The sequence below is a fragment of the Terrapene carolina genome, unplaced genomic scaffold (genome assembly GCF_002925995.2).
Source record: "Terrapene carolina triunguis isolate 2854851 unplaced genomic scaffold, T_m_triunguis-2.0 Scaffold35022, whole genome shotgun sequence".
Taxonomy (NCBI): domain Eukaryota; kingdom Metazoa; phylum Chordata; order Testudines; family Emydidae; genus Terrapene; species Terrapene triunguis.
Genome location: NW_020699373.1, coordinates 10,221,617 through 10,240,624, shown reverse-complemented (window position 1 = coordinate 10,240,624; position 19,008 = coordinate 10,221,617). Strand labels below are relative to the sequence as shown.

Here is a 19,008-nt window from a genome sequence, read left to right as displayed (position 1 = left end):
CTGAAGGGATTTTCTCTATCAAAGAATTAGCCTCAAAAAGAGATGCTTATAATCAATGTCATCATCTAGATTTAGAGACTGCCTTTGTAGTAATATAGTGCAAGATTAACAGATGTTTTAGACTTCAGTTTTTGTATTGAACATTGCACTCTTTTGTGCCATTGGGGTAGAGGTGTCACAAATCCTCTCTCAGATTGTACATCATTATTTGCTGTCTGTTGCAGATGATGTTCTTCTACCTTATAATGTCAGCATGTTTTCCCTAAAGATTGGAAACGTGCCTGGGACTGCTACAGCTTCACAGGCCTCCAACCTGCAGAGATATACATACTTGCTTAATTTTACACACTTTGGGTAGTTGCATTGAAGTCAACACTGTGATGGTTTGGGTCACAAAGACCCCCTTGGGACTGTCACCTGATGGTGCTGAGACTACCTCTGAGCCAGTTCTCCCTTCCAGCTTGGGACTTCAGTACCCTGTCTTGTTGAGCCAGACACACTAGCCTGCTCAAACACAGACCCAGCTCTGAACCATGTCCCCCACAAGCTGCAGACTTAACAGAAAACGGCTTAGAAAATGCTCCTGTCTCTAACACCCAGACACCCAGTTCCCAATAGGGTCCAAATCCGTTTTACTCTGTATAAAGCTTATACAGGGTAAACTCCTAAATGGTTCACCCTCTATAATACTGATAGAGAGATATGCACAGCTGTTTGCTCCCCTGGGTATTAATTACTTGCTTTGGGTTAATTAATAAGTAAAAAGTGATTTTATTAAATATAAAAAGTAGGATTTAAGTGGTTCCAAGTAATAACAGACAGAACAAAGTAAATTACCAAGCAAAATAAAACAAAAACATGCAAGTCTAAGCCTAATTACAGATAAAATCTCACCCTCAGAGATGTTCCAATAAACTTCTTTCACAGACGAGACTCCTTTCTAGTCTGGGCCCAATCCTTTCCCCTGGTGCAGTCCTTGTTCCAGCTCAGGTGGTAGCTGGGGGATTTCTCATGACTGCAGCCCCCTTTGTTCTGTTCCACCCCCTTTTATAGCTTTGGCACAAGGCGGGAATCTTTTGTCTCTCTGGGTCCCCACCCCTCCTTCTAAATGGAAAAGCACCAGGTTTAAGATGGATTCCAGTACCAGGTGACATGGTCACATGTCCTATGAGAACCCAAGCCTTCATTCTTCCTGGCCTGACTCACAGGAAGGCTTGCAAGTAAACAGAGCCATCTACAGTCAATTGTTCTGGTTAATGGGAGCCAACAAGATTCCAAACCACCATTAATGGCCCACACTTTGCATCATTACAATAGGACCTCGGAGTTATATTTCATATTTCTAGTTCCAGATACAAGAATGATACATTTATTCAAATAGGATGAACACACTCAGTAGATTATAAGCTTTGTAATGATATCTTACAAAAGACCTTTTGCATGAAACATATTCTAGTTACATTATATTCACACTCATTAGCATATTTTTATAAAATCATATGGAGTGCAACGTCACAAATACGACTACTCATGGTGTGTAAAATTAACGAGGTGTATACATGTTTGCAGGATCAAGATCTTAACTGTGATCATCCACAGCAAAGGGGCTTGAATCTGTAGTCCACTCTCAGGCAAGATGGCCAATGAGAGTTTTCAATGGGAGGCAAAAGTGCAGAAGTTAGCCCTAGTAGTTGTTCCAGAGAGTTTAAAATAAAAAAGCCTTTCTCTGGAATGCACAAGGATAATTCGAATAATGGAGAAATTTTAAAGAAACAGCTCTGATAGCTTTGGCTGAGCTAGGGGAAAAAAAGCAATGCAAAGCTTAAAAATATGTCACTAACATTTTTAACATTCACTCAAAATATTTCACTCAAAGGAGGTTACTGATGACTTTCAGAGGAAATGAAATGTCTGTTTCAGTAATGATGCCTTTCAGATGAATATGATCTTAAGGTTCCATGTAATTAATAATTCCCATTAAAATGAGGAAAAATCCATGCACAGCTACAAAATTTCTATTATTTCTTTCCATTTTCAACTGCCTTAAGGGTAAGTGGACTTCATGGAATGAATAACCTAATTAGAACTGAGAGGGAGGTTAAGAAATACCCTTTGAGACTATGCTCTTTGTTAAATAACCACGTTCCCCCATTTTTCTTGTTGCAATTGCAGTGAAACTCCCTTAATTTGCATTGTCAGTCTGTTGAAATCCCTGGTACCAAAAAAATGTAAATTGAATGAGAGATGTAATTAAATACAAAAACTCTGTTAAAATAATTGACATTATTCGGAGTCATTGGTGCTAAGCATCTCTCAGGATTAGGCCAGCGCGAGAAGCTTCTGCCGATAGCTGGCTTTACATTGACTCTGAGGGTGTGATCCTTTGGCCGTCTCCTTTTTCACTGGGTGTAGTCAGTCCATTCTGGTCCTTCTAGATACATGCACAATTCCACTGACAGAGGGCAGATGACAAATCAGCCATTTGCATGTGCATTGTGTCATGCTGCATATGCAAATGTAGGCACACAATTGCGCTTGGACCTTACATCTCCTTTTTGAAAAGAGCATCACCCTTAATTAAATGTAAATTTGTCACAAGTTAGTGTAGAGTAACTTATTTGAAAATGGCTTCTTTCCCAAGGAATATGAACACGTTAACTTCCTGTTGTTTTTCATTGCAGAAGTAGACTGTGGCATTCCTCCACCAATACAACATGCTGAGCTAGTGTGGAATCCCAGTTCGAGTCTTGGAAGTGTGGTGCAGTATTCATGTCAGAAGGGATTTGAATATGCTGGTGGAAACAATATTTCAGTTTGCACAGAAGAAGGTGTTTGGGTAAAAAGCACTTTAACATGCACAGGTAGAGTGTGAGCTACTCTAAGAATCAAAACTTTATTTTTATTTGGTAGCAAAAGAAGGAGAAGAAAGTAACAAACCTGAGCTTTATTCTGTGGAAAATCTTTCTTCCGCCTTTCCTCAGATCTAAATTACTGTTTGTGGGCCCAGAATATGACATACAGTAGTTTGGAAAGGCTTATAAAGGTTTATTTTTAACAAGGTGGAAAAGAGTGAAATAACACCCTCCCCAATCTGTTTCCTTCTTGTTGAGAGGGTTCCACAGATTCTTGTGTTGCACTCTAGCTGCTATAAGGTAGGACAGAAAGTGTATTGAGCCAGACTTGCATACTACAGATGCATTACTTTGAACCATACAAGAAAATGGTACAGGATAATAATGCATATAAAGTAGTGTTATTGACACTATAAAATGTATAAGCCCCTTCGTTTTCAGTTTAAACCTTTTTTGCCAAAAAATTTCCGGGTTTTACAAAAAATATTATTGTTTTTTTTCTGATTTTCACTCTACTTTGGTATCATTCAAATATATAAAAAAATAACTTGTTTTATTAGGAAAATACAATACATTGCATGAGATACATGTATGACAATAATACATTAGTCTGTGTATATGCAAAGCTGCCTATTGAAGTCAGACTATGTATTAGTCTAGAAGATACACACAATAAGCAAACAGGCCTGCACGCAAGCACTGAAGTGCGCGTGCATCTGAACGTACTGATGAATCTCATGCCCACCACAAACACATTTCAAGCTGTTAGCAGATAATGGTTTAAAGATTTGACATACTAAAATAGGAAGAAAATGAAAATCTGTATCAGAATACGTTTCAGAACACAAGGAAGTATTCGAAAGTTTTTAAAAAACAAGAGAAAAGGATGAAGTTGAGTGTATGCAAATATAACAATGCAGTGCAAATGGTGTGGCCCAATTATTAAATGTAAATATTTAAAGGCTAATAGTTCTAAGTCTACAACAGTAAACTGTTTATTCAAATGAAAAGTTTTATTTGGGGATTAGAGATCTATTGTTTTCTTAAAGTCAGAGGTGGCATTGTGTTTTGAGTTCTGTTTTAGTTCTGCAGCAAACCACATTGATGAACGAAAGTCAAAGCATTGATCTACTAAATACTTTTTTCTCCTGTCTTTCTGTTCACCAAAATAAACCCCGATATTTAGCCAGAAAAATTATTAATAGTTATTTGCACTGATTTTCACCTGTTTTTGTTGTTGTGGTAATAAACACTGATAAATTCCCGGGAAAAATGAAATAAAATAAAAACTGAAAAGGAAGGGCCCTAAAAATGTATCTTTTGTGAAGGGTGGAGAAAGGGCCCATTGGATATTTTAAATGAAAACTTAAAATGCTTTGTTTTTCTCTTTCGTTGAATGATGTCAAATATTATAAAGTAAAAGGGCAAGAAGGAATAACAGAGTAAAAAGCATTTTCATTCACACTGTGTATGTGTGTTAGAAATGTGCCACCATGTTTAAGTCATGCAGCATACTTTATTTCCAGTCTCCCTGGACATCCTCTCCTGATACACATTCACCCTGCTCTTCATGGCTCTGACTTTCAGCTGGGCTTCACAGTGCTACTTTCACCTTTGCTTCCTGTCACTTGCTCATCAGAGACCTGGTATGATACCTTATCCTTTCTGCAACCCTGGTCACAATACCAAGACACCCCCAACACACTCCCCCCATAACGCTTTCTGCTCTGGCTGTCTCCCTTCACCCTGGTCCCAGAGAATTCCTGCATCTCTCTCCTAGACAGTTATCAGTATCCAGAGACCATATTTGGTATCTGCTGGTACCAATGTTCCCTCTAATTTTTTTTACATCCATTTGCAGAATGAATTTTGTGTATGTGCACCAATATGGAGGTGATGTGTGGTGGGGGTGGGGCCGAGGGGTTCGGCGTGTGGGAGGGGGCTCAGGGCTGGGGCAGAGAGTTGGGGTGTGGGGGGGGTGAGGGCTCTGGCTGGGGGTGAAGGCTCTGAGGTGGGACTGGGGATGACAGGTTCGGGGTGTGGGAGAGGGCTCAGGGCTGGGGCAGAGGGTTAAAGAGTGGAGGGGGTGAGGGCTCCAGCTGGGGGTGGGGGCTCTGGGGTGGGGTTCGGGATGGGGGATTTGGGGTGCAGGCTGCCCCAGGGCTGCGGTGGGTAGAGAAGATTCCCTCCAGCTGTCTCTCGCCACAGCAGCTCGGGGGAGGGGCGCCTCTCCACAGCCGCGGCAGGGCTAGGCTGTGTCGGGCCGAGGGAGGGGTGCCTCTCCCCAGCTGCAGCAGCTCTGGCTGGGCTGGGCCAGGGGAGGAGTGCCTCTCCCTGTCTGCGCGGCCCTTGATAGCCTGCTGCATGGCCATGCAGCTTAGAGGAGACTTAGGCTGGTACTGATAATTACTATTTGATATTTGGATAAATCCAAAAATTATGGATTCCTCCCATCTAATCAATTTACTTGTCTTTATCCAGAGAAAACAAAATCTAAGTGACGTTTCCACTAAAAATAAAATCTTATCAGAATGTTAATAATAATAATAATGATAATAGTTAGCTCTTACATAGGTACTTTTCATCAGTAGATCTCAAAATGCTAGACATTTCGTTTGACAACAATTAACGTTATATTACTTAGAAATTAATAAATTAAACGTGTATATAAAATGAGAAGTAATTGCTTGGCAGTAAGGCAAGCAACCTCTGAGACAGAATCTATGAAAATCTATGAATCACTGGCTGCATTGTTACATTCATTGTTACTGTACAGGGAAAAGTGTGCGTGTGGGCTCCCAGAGCAGTGCCTAAAAAGGCTGAGGTCCTGCTACTAGGAAGTAAATCTGACTAGTAACAAAGAAGAGAAAATCGCCGTATGCAAAGCACTGCGGAACGCAGGCAGTGAACTGAAAACCTAGAGGAAATACAATTTGTTCTTTGCTCTTCTGATTTTTAGAGCTCTAGGATGTTGATGGTAATAATAGTAATGTGAGTTTTGAGCTGACTGTCCTTTTAACTGTCTCTCTTAAGGCGCACCTCAGATTGTTTCATTGCAACTTTGTGACAAAACTTTTCAAAATAGTGGCATAGTCACATAAGACCATAAGCGGATCTCAGGCCCTTTGTGTCAGGAATGTTGAAAGAAAGGATGCCCCAGTGGTTAGGGTGCTAGCCTGGAACTGAGGTCAGTTCCTTGCTCGGTCAGAGACTCCCTTTGTGATCTTGGACACATCACTTAGCCTCTCAGTGCCTCAGTTTCCAATCTGTAAAATGGGATCATAGCACTGCCCTACCTTGCAAGGAAGCAGTGATGATGAATACACGAAAGCTTATGAGGAGCTCAGATATTACAGGAATGGGGGTTAAATAGATACACGAGATAAATAGATGTTGGTATTGCACCCATAGACTCCTGCCTCAGGATTGTTGTGCAGGGCACTGTACAAACACAGAGATGGAATTGGGCCTTGCCACAGAGAACTTGCACTCTAAGCCAACATACAAAGGGAGGAGTGGAAGGGCATATTTCTCAGAATATAGGGATTATTGTGAACAAATATGTTTTCTTTTTTAAAGTGTTTTATTACATAAATAAATATGAGCTGCAACCAAATGCCACATAATAATGCCATTTCTTGTTGGCATTGAAACAAAAATGTGTTTTGAAGGATTTGGAGGAGAGAGGGTAGTTGCCTGATGGATCTGTTCAGGGAAGACACTTACTTCATGCTATCTGTATTGTATATATGAAAAACACTGTGCCAGAAGGGAACAAACACATTGCCGTGGAAAAAGCCACTCGTATCCACGTAGAGGGCGGAAAGCATGATCAGACTTGAGGAAGTTTAGAAAAGTTACAAAGTAAGAAAAGGAAAAAGGATATAAAAGGAAAAGGTTCATCTAAAAATCAATCCTAGACATAATTCCTTCTAGTCTATTCAGTGGCAAAAAAGGGGGAGAAAGTGGAAAAACAAAAATTTGAAATTTCAAAAACATTTTAGAATTTGAAAACTAAAACAAAAATCTCAAAGTGAACAGAAATTTTTGTTTTGTTATGAAATTTCACAAAGTGAAATTGAAACACTGTGACAAAAATGACATTTCCCTGTGAACATTTTTACTAAACCCTGTTTTTTAATGGGAAAACTTTTTATGGGAAAAACTTTAACCAGCGTTATCAATAGTGAGAATTTAAACAGAGAGACAAAGCATTTCATACGTACGGGTTGTTTCTTAGGGTATGTCTACACTACGAGGGTAATTCGATTTTACTTAAATCGAATATGTGGAATCGATATTGCAAAGTCGAACGTGTGTGTCCACACTAAGGACACACTAAGGACAGTAATTCGACTTTGTGAGTCCACACTAACGGGGCGAGCGTCGATATTGGAAGCGGTGCACTGTGGGCAGCTATCCCACAGTTCCCGCAGTCCCCGCTGCCCATCGGAATTCTGGGTCGAGCCGCCAATGCCTTCTGGGTAAAAAAAATTTGTCGTCATCCGTCCGTCACTAACGCCCTCCCTCCCTCCATGAAAGCGCCGGCGGGAAATCAGTTCGCGCACTTTTCTGGTCAGTGACAGCGCGGACGCCACAGCACTGCGATCATGGATCACGCTGCGACCATCGCTGCACTTCTGGCCGTTCTCAACACCTCGCAGCTTATCATACACCTTTCCCTGAGGCAGATGAAGAGTAATCAGGCGAGGAGGCTACGACACCGCCGTGATGGCCTGAAGTCGGAGAGTAGCACAGAGCTGTCAGAAACCACGAGCCCCAGCGCCCAGGACATCACGGTGGCAATGGGTCATGTGGATATCGTGGAACGGCGATTCTGGGCCCGGGAAACAAGCACGGACTGGTGGGACCGTATAGTGCTTCAGGTCTGGGATGAATCCCAGTGGCTGCGAAACTTTCGCATGCGGAAGGGGACTTTCCTCGAACTTTGTGAGTTGCTGTCCCCTGCCCTGAAGCGCCAGAATACCAGGATGAGAGCAGCCCTCACAGTTGAGAAGCGAGTGGCCATAGCCCTCTGGAAGCTTGCAACGCCGGACAGCTACCGGTCAGTCGCGAACCACTTTGGTGTGGGCAAATCTACCGTGGGGGTTGTTGTCATGCAAGTAGCCAAGGCAATCGTGAAGGTACTGCTGTCAAAGGTAGTGACCCTGGGAAACGCGCAGGCCATCATAGATGGCTTTGCCGCGATGGGATTCCCAAACTGCGGTGGGGCTATCGATGGGACTCACATCCCTATCCTGGGACCGGACCACCAGGCCAGCCAGTACATCAATAGAAAGGGCTACTTTTCAATGGTGCTGCAAGCACTGGTGGACCATCGGGGACGGTTTACAAACATCTACGTCGGATGGCCGGGCAAGGTTCATGACGCTCGCGTGTTCAGGAACTCTGGTCTGTTTAGACGGCTGCAGGAAGGTATTTACTTCCCAGACCACAAAATAACTCTTGGGGATGTGGAGATGCCTACAGTCATCCTCGGGGACCCAGCCTACCCGCTAATGCCCTGGCTCATGAAGCCCTATACTGGCGCCCTGGACACAGAAAAAGAACTGTTCAACTACCGGCTGAGCAAGTGCAGAATGGTAGTGGAGTGTGCTTTTGGCCGTCTCAAAGGGAGATGGAGAAGCTTACTCACTCGCTGTGATCTCAGTGAAACCAATATCCCCATCGTTATTGCAGCTTGCTGTGTGCTCCACAATCTGTGTGAGAGCAAGGGGGAGACCTTTATGTCGGGGTGGGAGCTAGAGGCAAATAGCCTGGCTGCTGATTACGCCCAGCCAGACAGCCGGGCGATTAGAAGATCACAGCGGGACGCCCTGTGCATCCGGGAGGCTTTGAAAGCTAGGTTCCTGAGTGAGCAGGGCAACCAGTGACTTTTCAGTTTGTGGACAGAAAAGCTGAACCTGCCCCCGTTTCTTTACCCAGTTCATTTTGACTATCCTCTCCAGTTACATACCCCCTTCCCCTTCCCAAAAAATAAAATCATTTCGATTTTGTTAATGAACACCGTTGTCTGTGTTGCTGTTTTCGCGGGAATATTTTAAACCGGGGACGCAGACTGTGGTGGGGGGCGGGTTCAGTGTTCTGATGCAAATGATGCTTCTAAACTCCCGGAATGACAGGCTCCGCACTGGTGGACTGGTTATTTCAATGGAGCCTGCCAGCACTCCTGGGGGGGACTGTGTGTATGTGTCGGCTATGTGACTTTCTGGCAGGGGGGGTAGGGTTACATATCCCCTGCTGCGTAAAAAAAAAAAACCGGATCGGCCCCGCTGCATAAGATCTGTAACCGCCCTCCCCCGCCACAAAGTCACAGAGCAACCCCCCCCCCCAGAACATGAAAAACACCTCCCAGACTGACCAGGGTAACCAGTGACTGCACTGTGTATGTGTCCTGATGCTGGACCTGACACCGCCTCTGTACCCTGCTAAAGGTCACTGTCCTGTCCAATTACCAAGCACCTTCCCCCCCTCCAGACAGACTCTCCGTCAAAAGAACCTGACTGAAACAGTAATGAACAGAAACAAACATTTTATTGCGAACCAGACATGAAACGTGGGGGGTGAAACTTGGACGGGGGCTTGTGTGAGGTGGGTAGGAAAGGACTTATGAAATTTTGGGGAATGTCAGCCTTCTAGTGCTAGAGCAGTCTGCAGGGGTTGACTGAAAGTTTTAACGGCCCTTGCCGCCCCTCCTTCTTTGGACTTTGGGTGAGGGTGGTGTGGGACTTGGTGGCGGGTGAGGGCGGTTACAGATAGACTGCAGCGGGGCTCTGTCCTCCTGCCTCCGGTCTTGCAGAACATCCACAAGGCGCCGGAGCGTGTCCGTTTGCTCCCTCATTAGTCCAAGCAGCTTTTCAGTAGCCTGTTGGTCCTCCTGACGCCACCTCTCCTCCCGTTCCATGACTGCTCGGTGCATTTGTGACAAGTTCTCCCTCCACTGTGTCTGCTGGGCTGCCTGGGCTCGGGAGCAGCCCATTAGTTCTGAGAACATGTCTTCACGCGTCTTCTTCTTCCTCCGCCTAATCTGCGCTAGCCTCTGGGAGTGTGCTGACAGGCTGGGTTGGGAGACAGTCGCAGATGTGTCTGTGTGAATTTTAAAAAGGGAGTGAATTCCTGAGACAGATAAATGAAATTGTATACAAAGAACCTAGTCTTTCTCTGTGAACAAGACCATGCACTGAACCTCTCACATGCGCACTCAGGACAAGGTCGAATTTTCGGCCGTCGCCTTCAGTGCCTGTGGACTTGCGGAGGTCTTGGACTGTTCAGAGAACTGTGGCTGGAGACCTGAACTTCTGGAGCGGGCAATAATGGTAAGCCGCAGACTTGTGGCTGCTTAAAACTCCAGCAGTAGCACTGGCCTCCTTTCACATTGAAAGCAATGCCAGTCTCTGCTGCCAGCAATCAGGACAGCATCAACTCTGCCCCTGTCCCACCCCCTCGCGGCTGTCCCAGGGAAAGATCCCTGTATGCTGCCCCTCTCCCTCCACCGCGTGGCTGTAAAGCAGTCCCAATACTAACATTCCCCTCCCTAATTCAAAGCAGGGCGTCATGAGCGACATCACCCTCCTGAGGATCCCGGACACCCAGAGAGAACGCATGCTGCGGGAAAGCATGCAGAAACCGGGGCCGTATGCCGCCATGCTATGTCGGGCCATGATCCCGGAGTACTTGATTGTGGCGTGGAGGGGGCATGTCTGCTACCACGGAGGGCCCACTAAGATCGCCCTACCCCGGAACCTGATCAACAGGCTTGAGCTCTACCTCCACGAGACCTACGAGGAGTTCTCCTACGAGGATTTCTCGTCGATCCCCGGCCACATTGACCGGATTTTCGCGTAGGTGCACTGGGACTATGGAGTGGAGCGTCTTGGGCCTGGGAATCATGGAGTAACGGACATTGTGAACATTTTTTAAAACACTTGGGACTAAATTGAGAAGAGCCTAAGACAGAGAAATCATGAAAACCCATTTGTTACCTTTGTAAATATTCCTGTTTTGTACCTGATTATTTTTTTACTAGTTTACAGAACTTTTATAAATGTACATTGTTAATAGTATAAATATTACCGTTCTGTTTTAAATAAATGTTTACATGTTTACAGCACTTACTGCTTGATCCTTCCCCTGATTCTGTGTCCGGGGTAAGGGATGGGGACGGTTGGTAGGGGATCTCGGTAAGGGTGATGAAGAGCTCCTGGCTGTCGGGGAAATCAGCGGTGCCAGCGCTGTCGACTGCCTCGTCCTCCTCATCTCCTTCCTCCTCTTCCCCGTCCGCTGTCATGTCCGACATGATCCCATCCTCGGAGTCCACGGTCAGGGGTGGGGTAGTGGTGGCGGCCGCTCCCAGGATGGAATGCAGTGCCTCGTAGAAACGGGATGTGTGGGGCTGGGATCCGGAGCGTCCGTTAGCCTCTTTGGTTTTTTGGTAGCCTTGTCTCAGCTCCTTGATTTTCACGCGGCACTGCGTTGCATCCCGGCTGTAGCCTCTCTCTGCCATGGCTTTGGAGATCTTCTCGTAGATCTTAGCATTCCTTCTTTTGGAGCGCAGCTCTGAAAGCACGGACTCATCGCCCCACACTGCGATGAGATCCAAGACTTCCCGATCAGTCCATGCTGGGGCCCTCTTTCTATTAGATTGCACGGCCATCTCTGCTGGAGAGCTCTGCATCGTTGCCACTGCTGCTGAGCTCACCTCGATGTCCAAACAGGAACTGAGATTCAAACTGCCCAGACTGGAAAAGGAATTCAAATTTTCCCGGGGCTTTTCCTGTGTGGCTGGTCAGAGCATCCAAGCTCGGACTGCTGTCCAGAGCGTCAACAGTGTGGTGCACTGTGGGATAGCTCCCGGAGCTATTACCGTCGATTTGCATCCACACCTAGCCTAATTCGATATGGCCATGTCGAATTTAGCGCTACTCCTCTCGTTGGGGAGGATTACAGAAATCGATTTAAAGAGAGCTTTATGTCGAACTAAATGGCTTCCTGGTGTGGACGGGTGCAGGGTTAATTCGATATAACGGCGCTAAAGTCGACATAAAAGCCTAGTGTAGACCAGGCCTTAGATAAAAGCCTTTGTCCCTGCCAGAACAAGGGGCTGCTATGATTTGACCAGAGCACTTTGTCTTGTTCATGCCTGTGTATCACCTCTGAGTCATCCATTTTGGAATCTGTCAAACTTAATCAGCATCTTACCTTGGATTTTCCCTACCAAAAGAGAGAGCTTCACTAACTGTGTCACTTCCCGCAATAGGATTCCATCAGAATCCTCTTTGATCCCTGAACCAGGCTTTCCTTCCCTGACAGTTTCCTCCTGTGTACCCACTTTTGGTGGCCTCACATGCTCCCCGGTAGCCAGGCAAAGTCTTTGGTCCTAGCTTTAAGCCTACACCCTCTTAAACTGCAGATAGGTGTTCTTCCCCCCCACTGCACCCTAACAGCCCAGCTACTCTCCCCATTCTCACCTGCGGGTTTGCTTGACAGCTGGAATCCTTAAACATCTGCGATGTCTATTCCAGGTCACAGGGTGAGTTACGTTTTAAAGACTGAGTAAAATATCACCACTTGTATGTTTGCATCTGTCATTATAGCAAAGGGCTGGTGTGTAAACGTGGTCTATTTTCATGACAGTTTTGCAAGGCTGTTGTCAGTGGTTTCTAACCCACAACAAAGGGGTTAGTTTTCCATATTCCTATTCAGATTCTTCTGTGAGCCTCTTGCTGCACACCTAATTTTTAGTCCCAGCTGTGTATAAATAATTCATCCTCATCAGTACGGAATCTAATTAGAAAAAGTGTCGCTCGAATCTGAGGGCACCGATTCCACAGCCCCAGCTTTCTCAGGAGTCAGACCCCCATCAAACAATTAGAATAATAATAGTGAGAGATTAAAAGGATCTGATTGGTCCAAGTTCTCATAAAGGGCTAATGTGAAACATTAAATCCAGACAGCTGATAATTTGATAACTTCTTTAGTGGCCTGGAAAATCACAGGTGGAATCTGCGTTTATGGGAGCCATTGTTTCTTAGGCCTGATCTACACTAGGACTTTAATTCGGATTTAGCTGCCTTAATCCGAATTAACTCTTCACCCGTCCACACTACAGAGCCAGTTAATTCGAATTAAAGGACCCTTTAAATCGATTTCTGTACTCCACCTCGACGAACGGAGTAGAGCCTAAATCGATTTTGTTAATTCGAATTAGGGTTAGTGTGGACGCACACCACCGAATTACTGTATTTAAGTTAATGGGGTAGTGTGGCCGCACACCACCGAATTAATGTGGTTTAAAACCGAATTAAGGTGCTTAGTGTGGCCGCGCACAATCGAATTTATACAACCTGTTTCCCAAATTCGAATTATCTAAATTCGGATTAATCCTGTAGTGTAGACATACCCTTAGATCAACGAGATAGGATCCAACTACAACAAAAAACAAAACAGTCTATATTTTTGTTCAGCAGTCTACTTTAGCTTTTTATATTTGAAACCAAGTTAATAATTACAGAATTTCTGATTGCAGATATCAATTCTTAATGTCAGAAATCTCTTTCAGATGGGGGGAGGCCATGCATGGTAGGCCATGCAGTTCCAGCCCACCTAATCCAGTCCATTCTGACGCCATTACTTTTTGTATGATTAATATATCTTTCCATTGTGAACATGATCACAATTGCATCTCCTACTCCTGTTTTTGGTCACTTTGCTCCAACATCTGAATTACTTTGCCCCTATTGTATCCTGGTAACATTTTTAGACCAAAGGAAGTAGTAAATCATTAGCTCTCCCTCTGTTCCTTCCTGCATGATTGTCTCTACCTATAACTTTGCAATTTTTCTGTGAGCTGTCTGCACATTTAGTTTGTGGAGGGGGAAGTTCAGCTGAATTGTGGAAGTCCCCTTGTAGCTTCATAGTTAGGGGTCTGTTGAAATTTTATAAGCAATAATTAATTAAACATGAAATGCTCATAAACACTTCTCATAATATACTATAAAAAGTTATGGAGAATAGATACGATGTATCCTTGTCAAATAAATCCTGTCCATAAACACCCCCCGCCCCAAAAAAGAGGAGAGAACTATGGAGAAGAAAGTGTCTAGGTTCTATGGTAATAGGTGCACTAGAAAAGCTTGGATAGATGCTATCATTGAAACACTGTTTTTTGTCATTCTGATTATCTTCCCTGAACGTGTGTGTACTACAAGGTAGTAGCAGATAGCATCTGTTGCGTATCATTTGCAGATGTTGCTGCAATGAAAAAAGCAAAACAGAAGAAAAGGGGAAGAAAGTATTTGTTTTTCCTCTCTGTCCTAAATCCTGTGAATCTGTGGAAGTGGCTGAGGGAAAGCTGTTTTTATGCATTTTATGAATTTAGTGTATGGATGTTCTTTTAGCTACTTTTAGAAGGGAATGTAATGGAAGTAGAGTTTGTTTTATGCAGGTGTTTCTGACTGGAATGGGCTACAGAATCTTTTACTGATAAGCCACAGATTCTGGTCTGGCTCAGGTCAGTCATGGCCCTAAGTTGCTACCATCTGAGGGCTGATTGGTGACACATATGAAAGGAGCTGGTCGGCTTAGGCACGTTCCTGGTAGACAGTTCTCTGCATCACAAAACGATCGGTCACTTCGAATGGCGCTAGTCGGCAGTGTCATTGATGGTCTTAGCAGACAGAGAAATCAAGGATTGCGTTGATCAGGGAAACTGAACTACCTTGAGCTATAAAAGTGGTCCCCTTAGAGCAGCGGTTCTCAAACTTCATTGCAGTGTGACCCCCTTCTGACAACAAAAATTACTACACGACTCCAGGAGGGGGGAACCGAAGACTGAGCCCACCCGAACCCTGCCACCCCAGGCGGGGGAGCCAAAGCCCTGGGCAGCGGGGCTTGGGCTTGGGCTTCAGACTTGCTGGGGCGCAGGGCTGACACCAGCCTGGGCGACCCCATTAAAATGGGGTCACAACCCACTTTGGGGTCCCAACCCATAGTTTGAGAACCCCTGCCTTAGAGCATGGCAGCCGAGGTGCGTGCACTGGCACTGTACTTGCCCTGTAGGTGGAGGCAGTGTTTGAATTGAAAGCAGGCGAGTGGAGAGAATGCTGATGTGCCCACGGTGGGCTGTTATCTGTCTGAAGACTCAGCCTTTCCACTGGTTTCAGGGGGGCTGGAACAGTTCGTATAGTGGGGGATGCTGAGAGCTATTGAACCAAACTGTAAACCCTGTATATGATGGAAACCACTTCAAGCCAGGGGGTGCGGCCATGGGCGGCGGGTATAATAGGCCAGAGGAGGCTCTGGCTCCCCTGGTGCTGCCGCAGCCACCGGACCCCCAGTTGCGGGGTTTGGCAGTGAATTTTTTGCTTTATTATGCCCCATGCAAGGTCCCGGGCGGCTGAGTAGCACATGCCGCCTCCTCAGCCGCCCAGAACCTGCATGGTTTTCCCCTGGGCAGTGGGTAGGTCTGGGGAGGGGAGGCAGGCACGGCTGCAGCCAGCCCCGGGTTCCTCCAGGCAGGGGAGGCGCGGGGCTTCGGCCAGTCCGGCCTGGGGTTCCTCTGGGGGGCGGGAGGCTTGGGGCTCTGGCCGCGGGAGCGGGGGATGCAGGGGGTCTTGTGGCTCTGGCCGTGAGGAGGGCGTGGGCGGAAGGGGCGGAGCTGGAGGCTCCATCCATCGCCCATGGGTGCAGCAGCACCCCTAGTTCCAGCACCTATGCCTGGGTTGATCATATTTGGCATGAAAGTTCCTCTTTCTTCCAGAGAATTTAAAAAGTGCTGGAAAATGAATAGATAAGATCCTAGCCTTAGAGTCATTTCCTTGTTTGTTTCTCTTGTTCTCATCCCATTTCTTTTCTTCCAGCTCCCAATTTCATCTTCAGGTCATTTTTCTCTTTCTTTTTGTTTTTCTCCCTCTCATCTCTTCCCACCAGCTCCCTTCCCTGGCTTTTACCAACCTTTGTGACACTTCCCCTCTTTGCCCTCTTGCTATATTCTCTCATGACCTCTGACTCCTCCAGTACTTCCCTCCATGCCCTGGCCCTGGTCCCCATCCCTTTACCTCCTGTTTTCCAAAATCTTCCACTTGAGGTGGATGTTGGGCTGGATGCAATGGTGGTTATGAGGTTTAAGGTACCAGCTTTGCTTTTGAACTTTAATTTTATGGAACAACAGTGTCATCCAGTGGCTTTCTACATTAAGGACAAGTTCAAGTTCCTTTTCTTAAACTAAAGGAAATAATTCCTTTCAACTTCTCCTATTTCATATGGGAGTCTGAATTGAAGTGGATAGTAAGCATGTTCAGTCCTTACTTACATAATACAACCTGCTATGTTTATTAGTCACAGTACATACATAGTATACATTAGACAAGAGAGTAGATGTCTTGGTATTGCATGGTACTGGATAGCATATTTCTTACACTGATTAAACATCAGTTTTGTACAGTTGCACAGAAACAAGATGGCCATTAAGAGAACACCTGCAGTATTCAAGAGAAAGAGATGAAAAATACTATCTTTTGAAAGCATATACAATTTGGTTATTTGTTGCTGAATAAGAATAGGGCTTGGATTTTCTATGGATTGTTATGATCTTTTGGATAAAATTATACTTGAATACAGCTGCATGAAAAGGCCTAATGTTTGGTTAGTTTTTCAGAGAATTTCAGTCACCTTATCTAAAAAAGACATCACAAATAGAAAACACTCAACAAAGAGAAATTACCATGATTAGTGGGTTGGGTGTTTTCAGAGCAGACAATAGCGGTAACTTCTGTACAAGGAGAGATTTTAAAAGAAGGGATTATGTAATCTGAAAAGGAGAAATGGGTGAAGAGCTTTAGTAGAGGAATATAAAAATAACAAATTGGTATAATGAAGGCTATTCAGACACTTGTGTTTATGCTCTTGCACAAGAAAGAAACAAGGGGACGTACAAAATAATGTATTGGGGGGACTGCACGGCTCAGGGAACTGCTTGGTCAAAACAAAAACCAGGTATGGATTTAGGATCTCACTACCCGTCTATCTGAACCTCTAAATCTGGGGATAGGAGTTGGGCAATGAATGTTCAGATAAGTGGGTCCAATTCTGGACCATCTGTAGTAATGGGATGCAGAATCTTTCAGCTCTAGGTCACTGGTTTGAGCCTGGTCGAGGGTGGTAGTGACCAAGATTTGCTGCTTGGATAGGTATCCTCCTTGCAATGCATGGAATGGCAAGTTTGTCTGCAATTTAGCAGAGAGGCCAAAGCTTGAATAGGCATAGAGACTAAGTTGCTGTTCCATCTCAGTCATAGAGTTATTGGGGGCGGGGGAAGAGTATACTGGTGGGGAAACTTGCATTACTGCTGCTCATGCTTTCCTATGCTCAGGCCAGTCTGTGGCTTAAAGAGAGGACTACTGGTTCCTGGGCTGTCATCCCGGCATCTTTAAAATGTAGGGAATTTCAGTTTTTAAATAGAATAATTAATTTTTGTGAAATGGCAGCAAACAATTAAAAGGAAACACTTTGATACACAGTGGATAACTAACCTGTGGAACTTAGTGCTGGATGACCTAAGCGAAGTGTGGTTCAATTATAACATAACTTAAGAATGACCATACTAGGTCAGACCAGTGGTCTGTCTAGCTCAGTATCCTGTCTTCTGACAGTGGCTGATTCCAGATGTTTCAGAGGGAATGAACAGAACAGGGCAATTTGAGTGATCCATTCACTGTAATCCAGTCCCAGCATCTGGAAGTCAGAGGCTTAGGGACGTTCAGTGCATGGGGTTGTTTCCCTGACCATCTTGACTAATAGCCATTGATGGACCTAGCCTCCATGAACTTCTTTTTTTTTTTTTAACCCAGTTCTCCTTTTGGCCTTCACAGCATCCCCATGCAAAGATCTAATCTGAGTTTAGGATGGGACCTTTTTCTCCCTCAACCTCTCAGTTTCAGGGCTATGCATCACTAGGGATGGGGGAAGAACATATTAGCCCTAAATACATGTCTTGATTAATGTGAATTGCATTAATGGTTCTTTTTATCCCGTGGTTTTCTATGTAGATTATCAGAGATTGATTTCACTTAACTTTTTCTTTTTCTAGCCTGCTTTTTTTCCCTGTGCTTACAACTCTTGATGAGATTTTCTTTACCCAAATACTTATATTTCTGAGCTAGTTTCCCACGTCCTCAGTACACACCACTGGCAATTAATGTGCTGAGGTTCCAAATGTAGTGTATGTTAACTTTGGTTATTTGTTATTTCTATATCTTTTCAGTTTATCTAGCGTGACTTTCATTTTCCCTCCTCCCCCTACAGTGAAGGCAGCCATTGGAAATGTGTCTATATTTAATCAAACCTGTGTGAAGTGGAGAAGGAGCACTAGAGAAACCAACTTGAAGATGGTGTATTTGGTAAGCAAGACAGGATGTTCGTGGTTTCTCCATTGCAGGACTGTCCCTTGGTACATTGGCACTTTGGCTGAAAATGGTATTTTCCACACTGCTTTCTGCTGACTTCCTCCCACTTAGTCCCCAGTCTGCGTCATTTCCTCCTTCCAAAAAATGTCCTTTTTGTGCTCATTTGAATGCAGTGATGAAAGGAGATCAGATGGGTGGAAACTCCACAGGCAGAGAATGAGTGGCTCCAGTGTTAGAGCCCAGGTGGAGGGCCCCTTGAAAGTGTGGCCTTCAAAGTCCGTAATTATTTGATGGGAGTTATGGCAGTAATTATTTGGTGAAGTTACTGAAATGTTTGCAGCAGGAGGACTCTTGCGAAGCAGCAGCAAATCAATTAATATGGCAACAAACATACTGTAATGGACACCAACGAAGGGAGTCATGCTGAATGCTGTGACACACCAGTCCCTGAGGTGTTTGGTAGTGTTCTGGGTATACCACACACTCAGTGCAAGAGCCGTAGGTGCGCCAAGCGCTTCAGGTATTAGCCTTTGGTGGGTTTCAGTAAACACTTGGAGACTGTGGTTTATCACAAAGGATCACTTTATTTTTTGCCTTATATGTGCTTCTCTCCTCCCCCCCCCCCATAAATAAACAGTGCAGTTACTCTTGGCTTTAAGATACAAATAAAAGATGACAAATGTAAGACACAACAGGTCTCAGTCAAGCCCCTAAGGGCAGTGCAGAACACGAGC

At 44.9% G+C, this 19,008-nt stretch overlaps 1 protein-coding gene across 1 annotated transcript in view; it reads left to right on the top strand.

Moving 5' to 3' along the window:
• The window catches only part of SUSD1 (sushi domain containing 1), a 235,551-nt gene that overhangs the window by 32,236 nt on the left and 184,307 nt on the right, over positions 1 to 19,008 (top strand). Inside the window, exons 9-10 of the mRNA XM_026646365.1 lie at positions 2,682 to 2,861; positions 18,174 to 18,268. Of these exons, the coding sequence (XP_026502150.1) occupies positions 2,682 to 2,861; positions 18,174 to 18,268 (275 nt within the window). The remainder of the gene's footprint in view (positions 1 to 2,681; positions 2,862 to 18,173; positions 18,269 to 19,008) is intronic.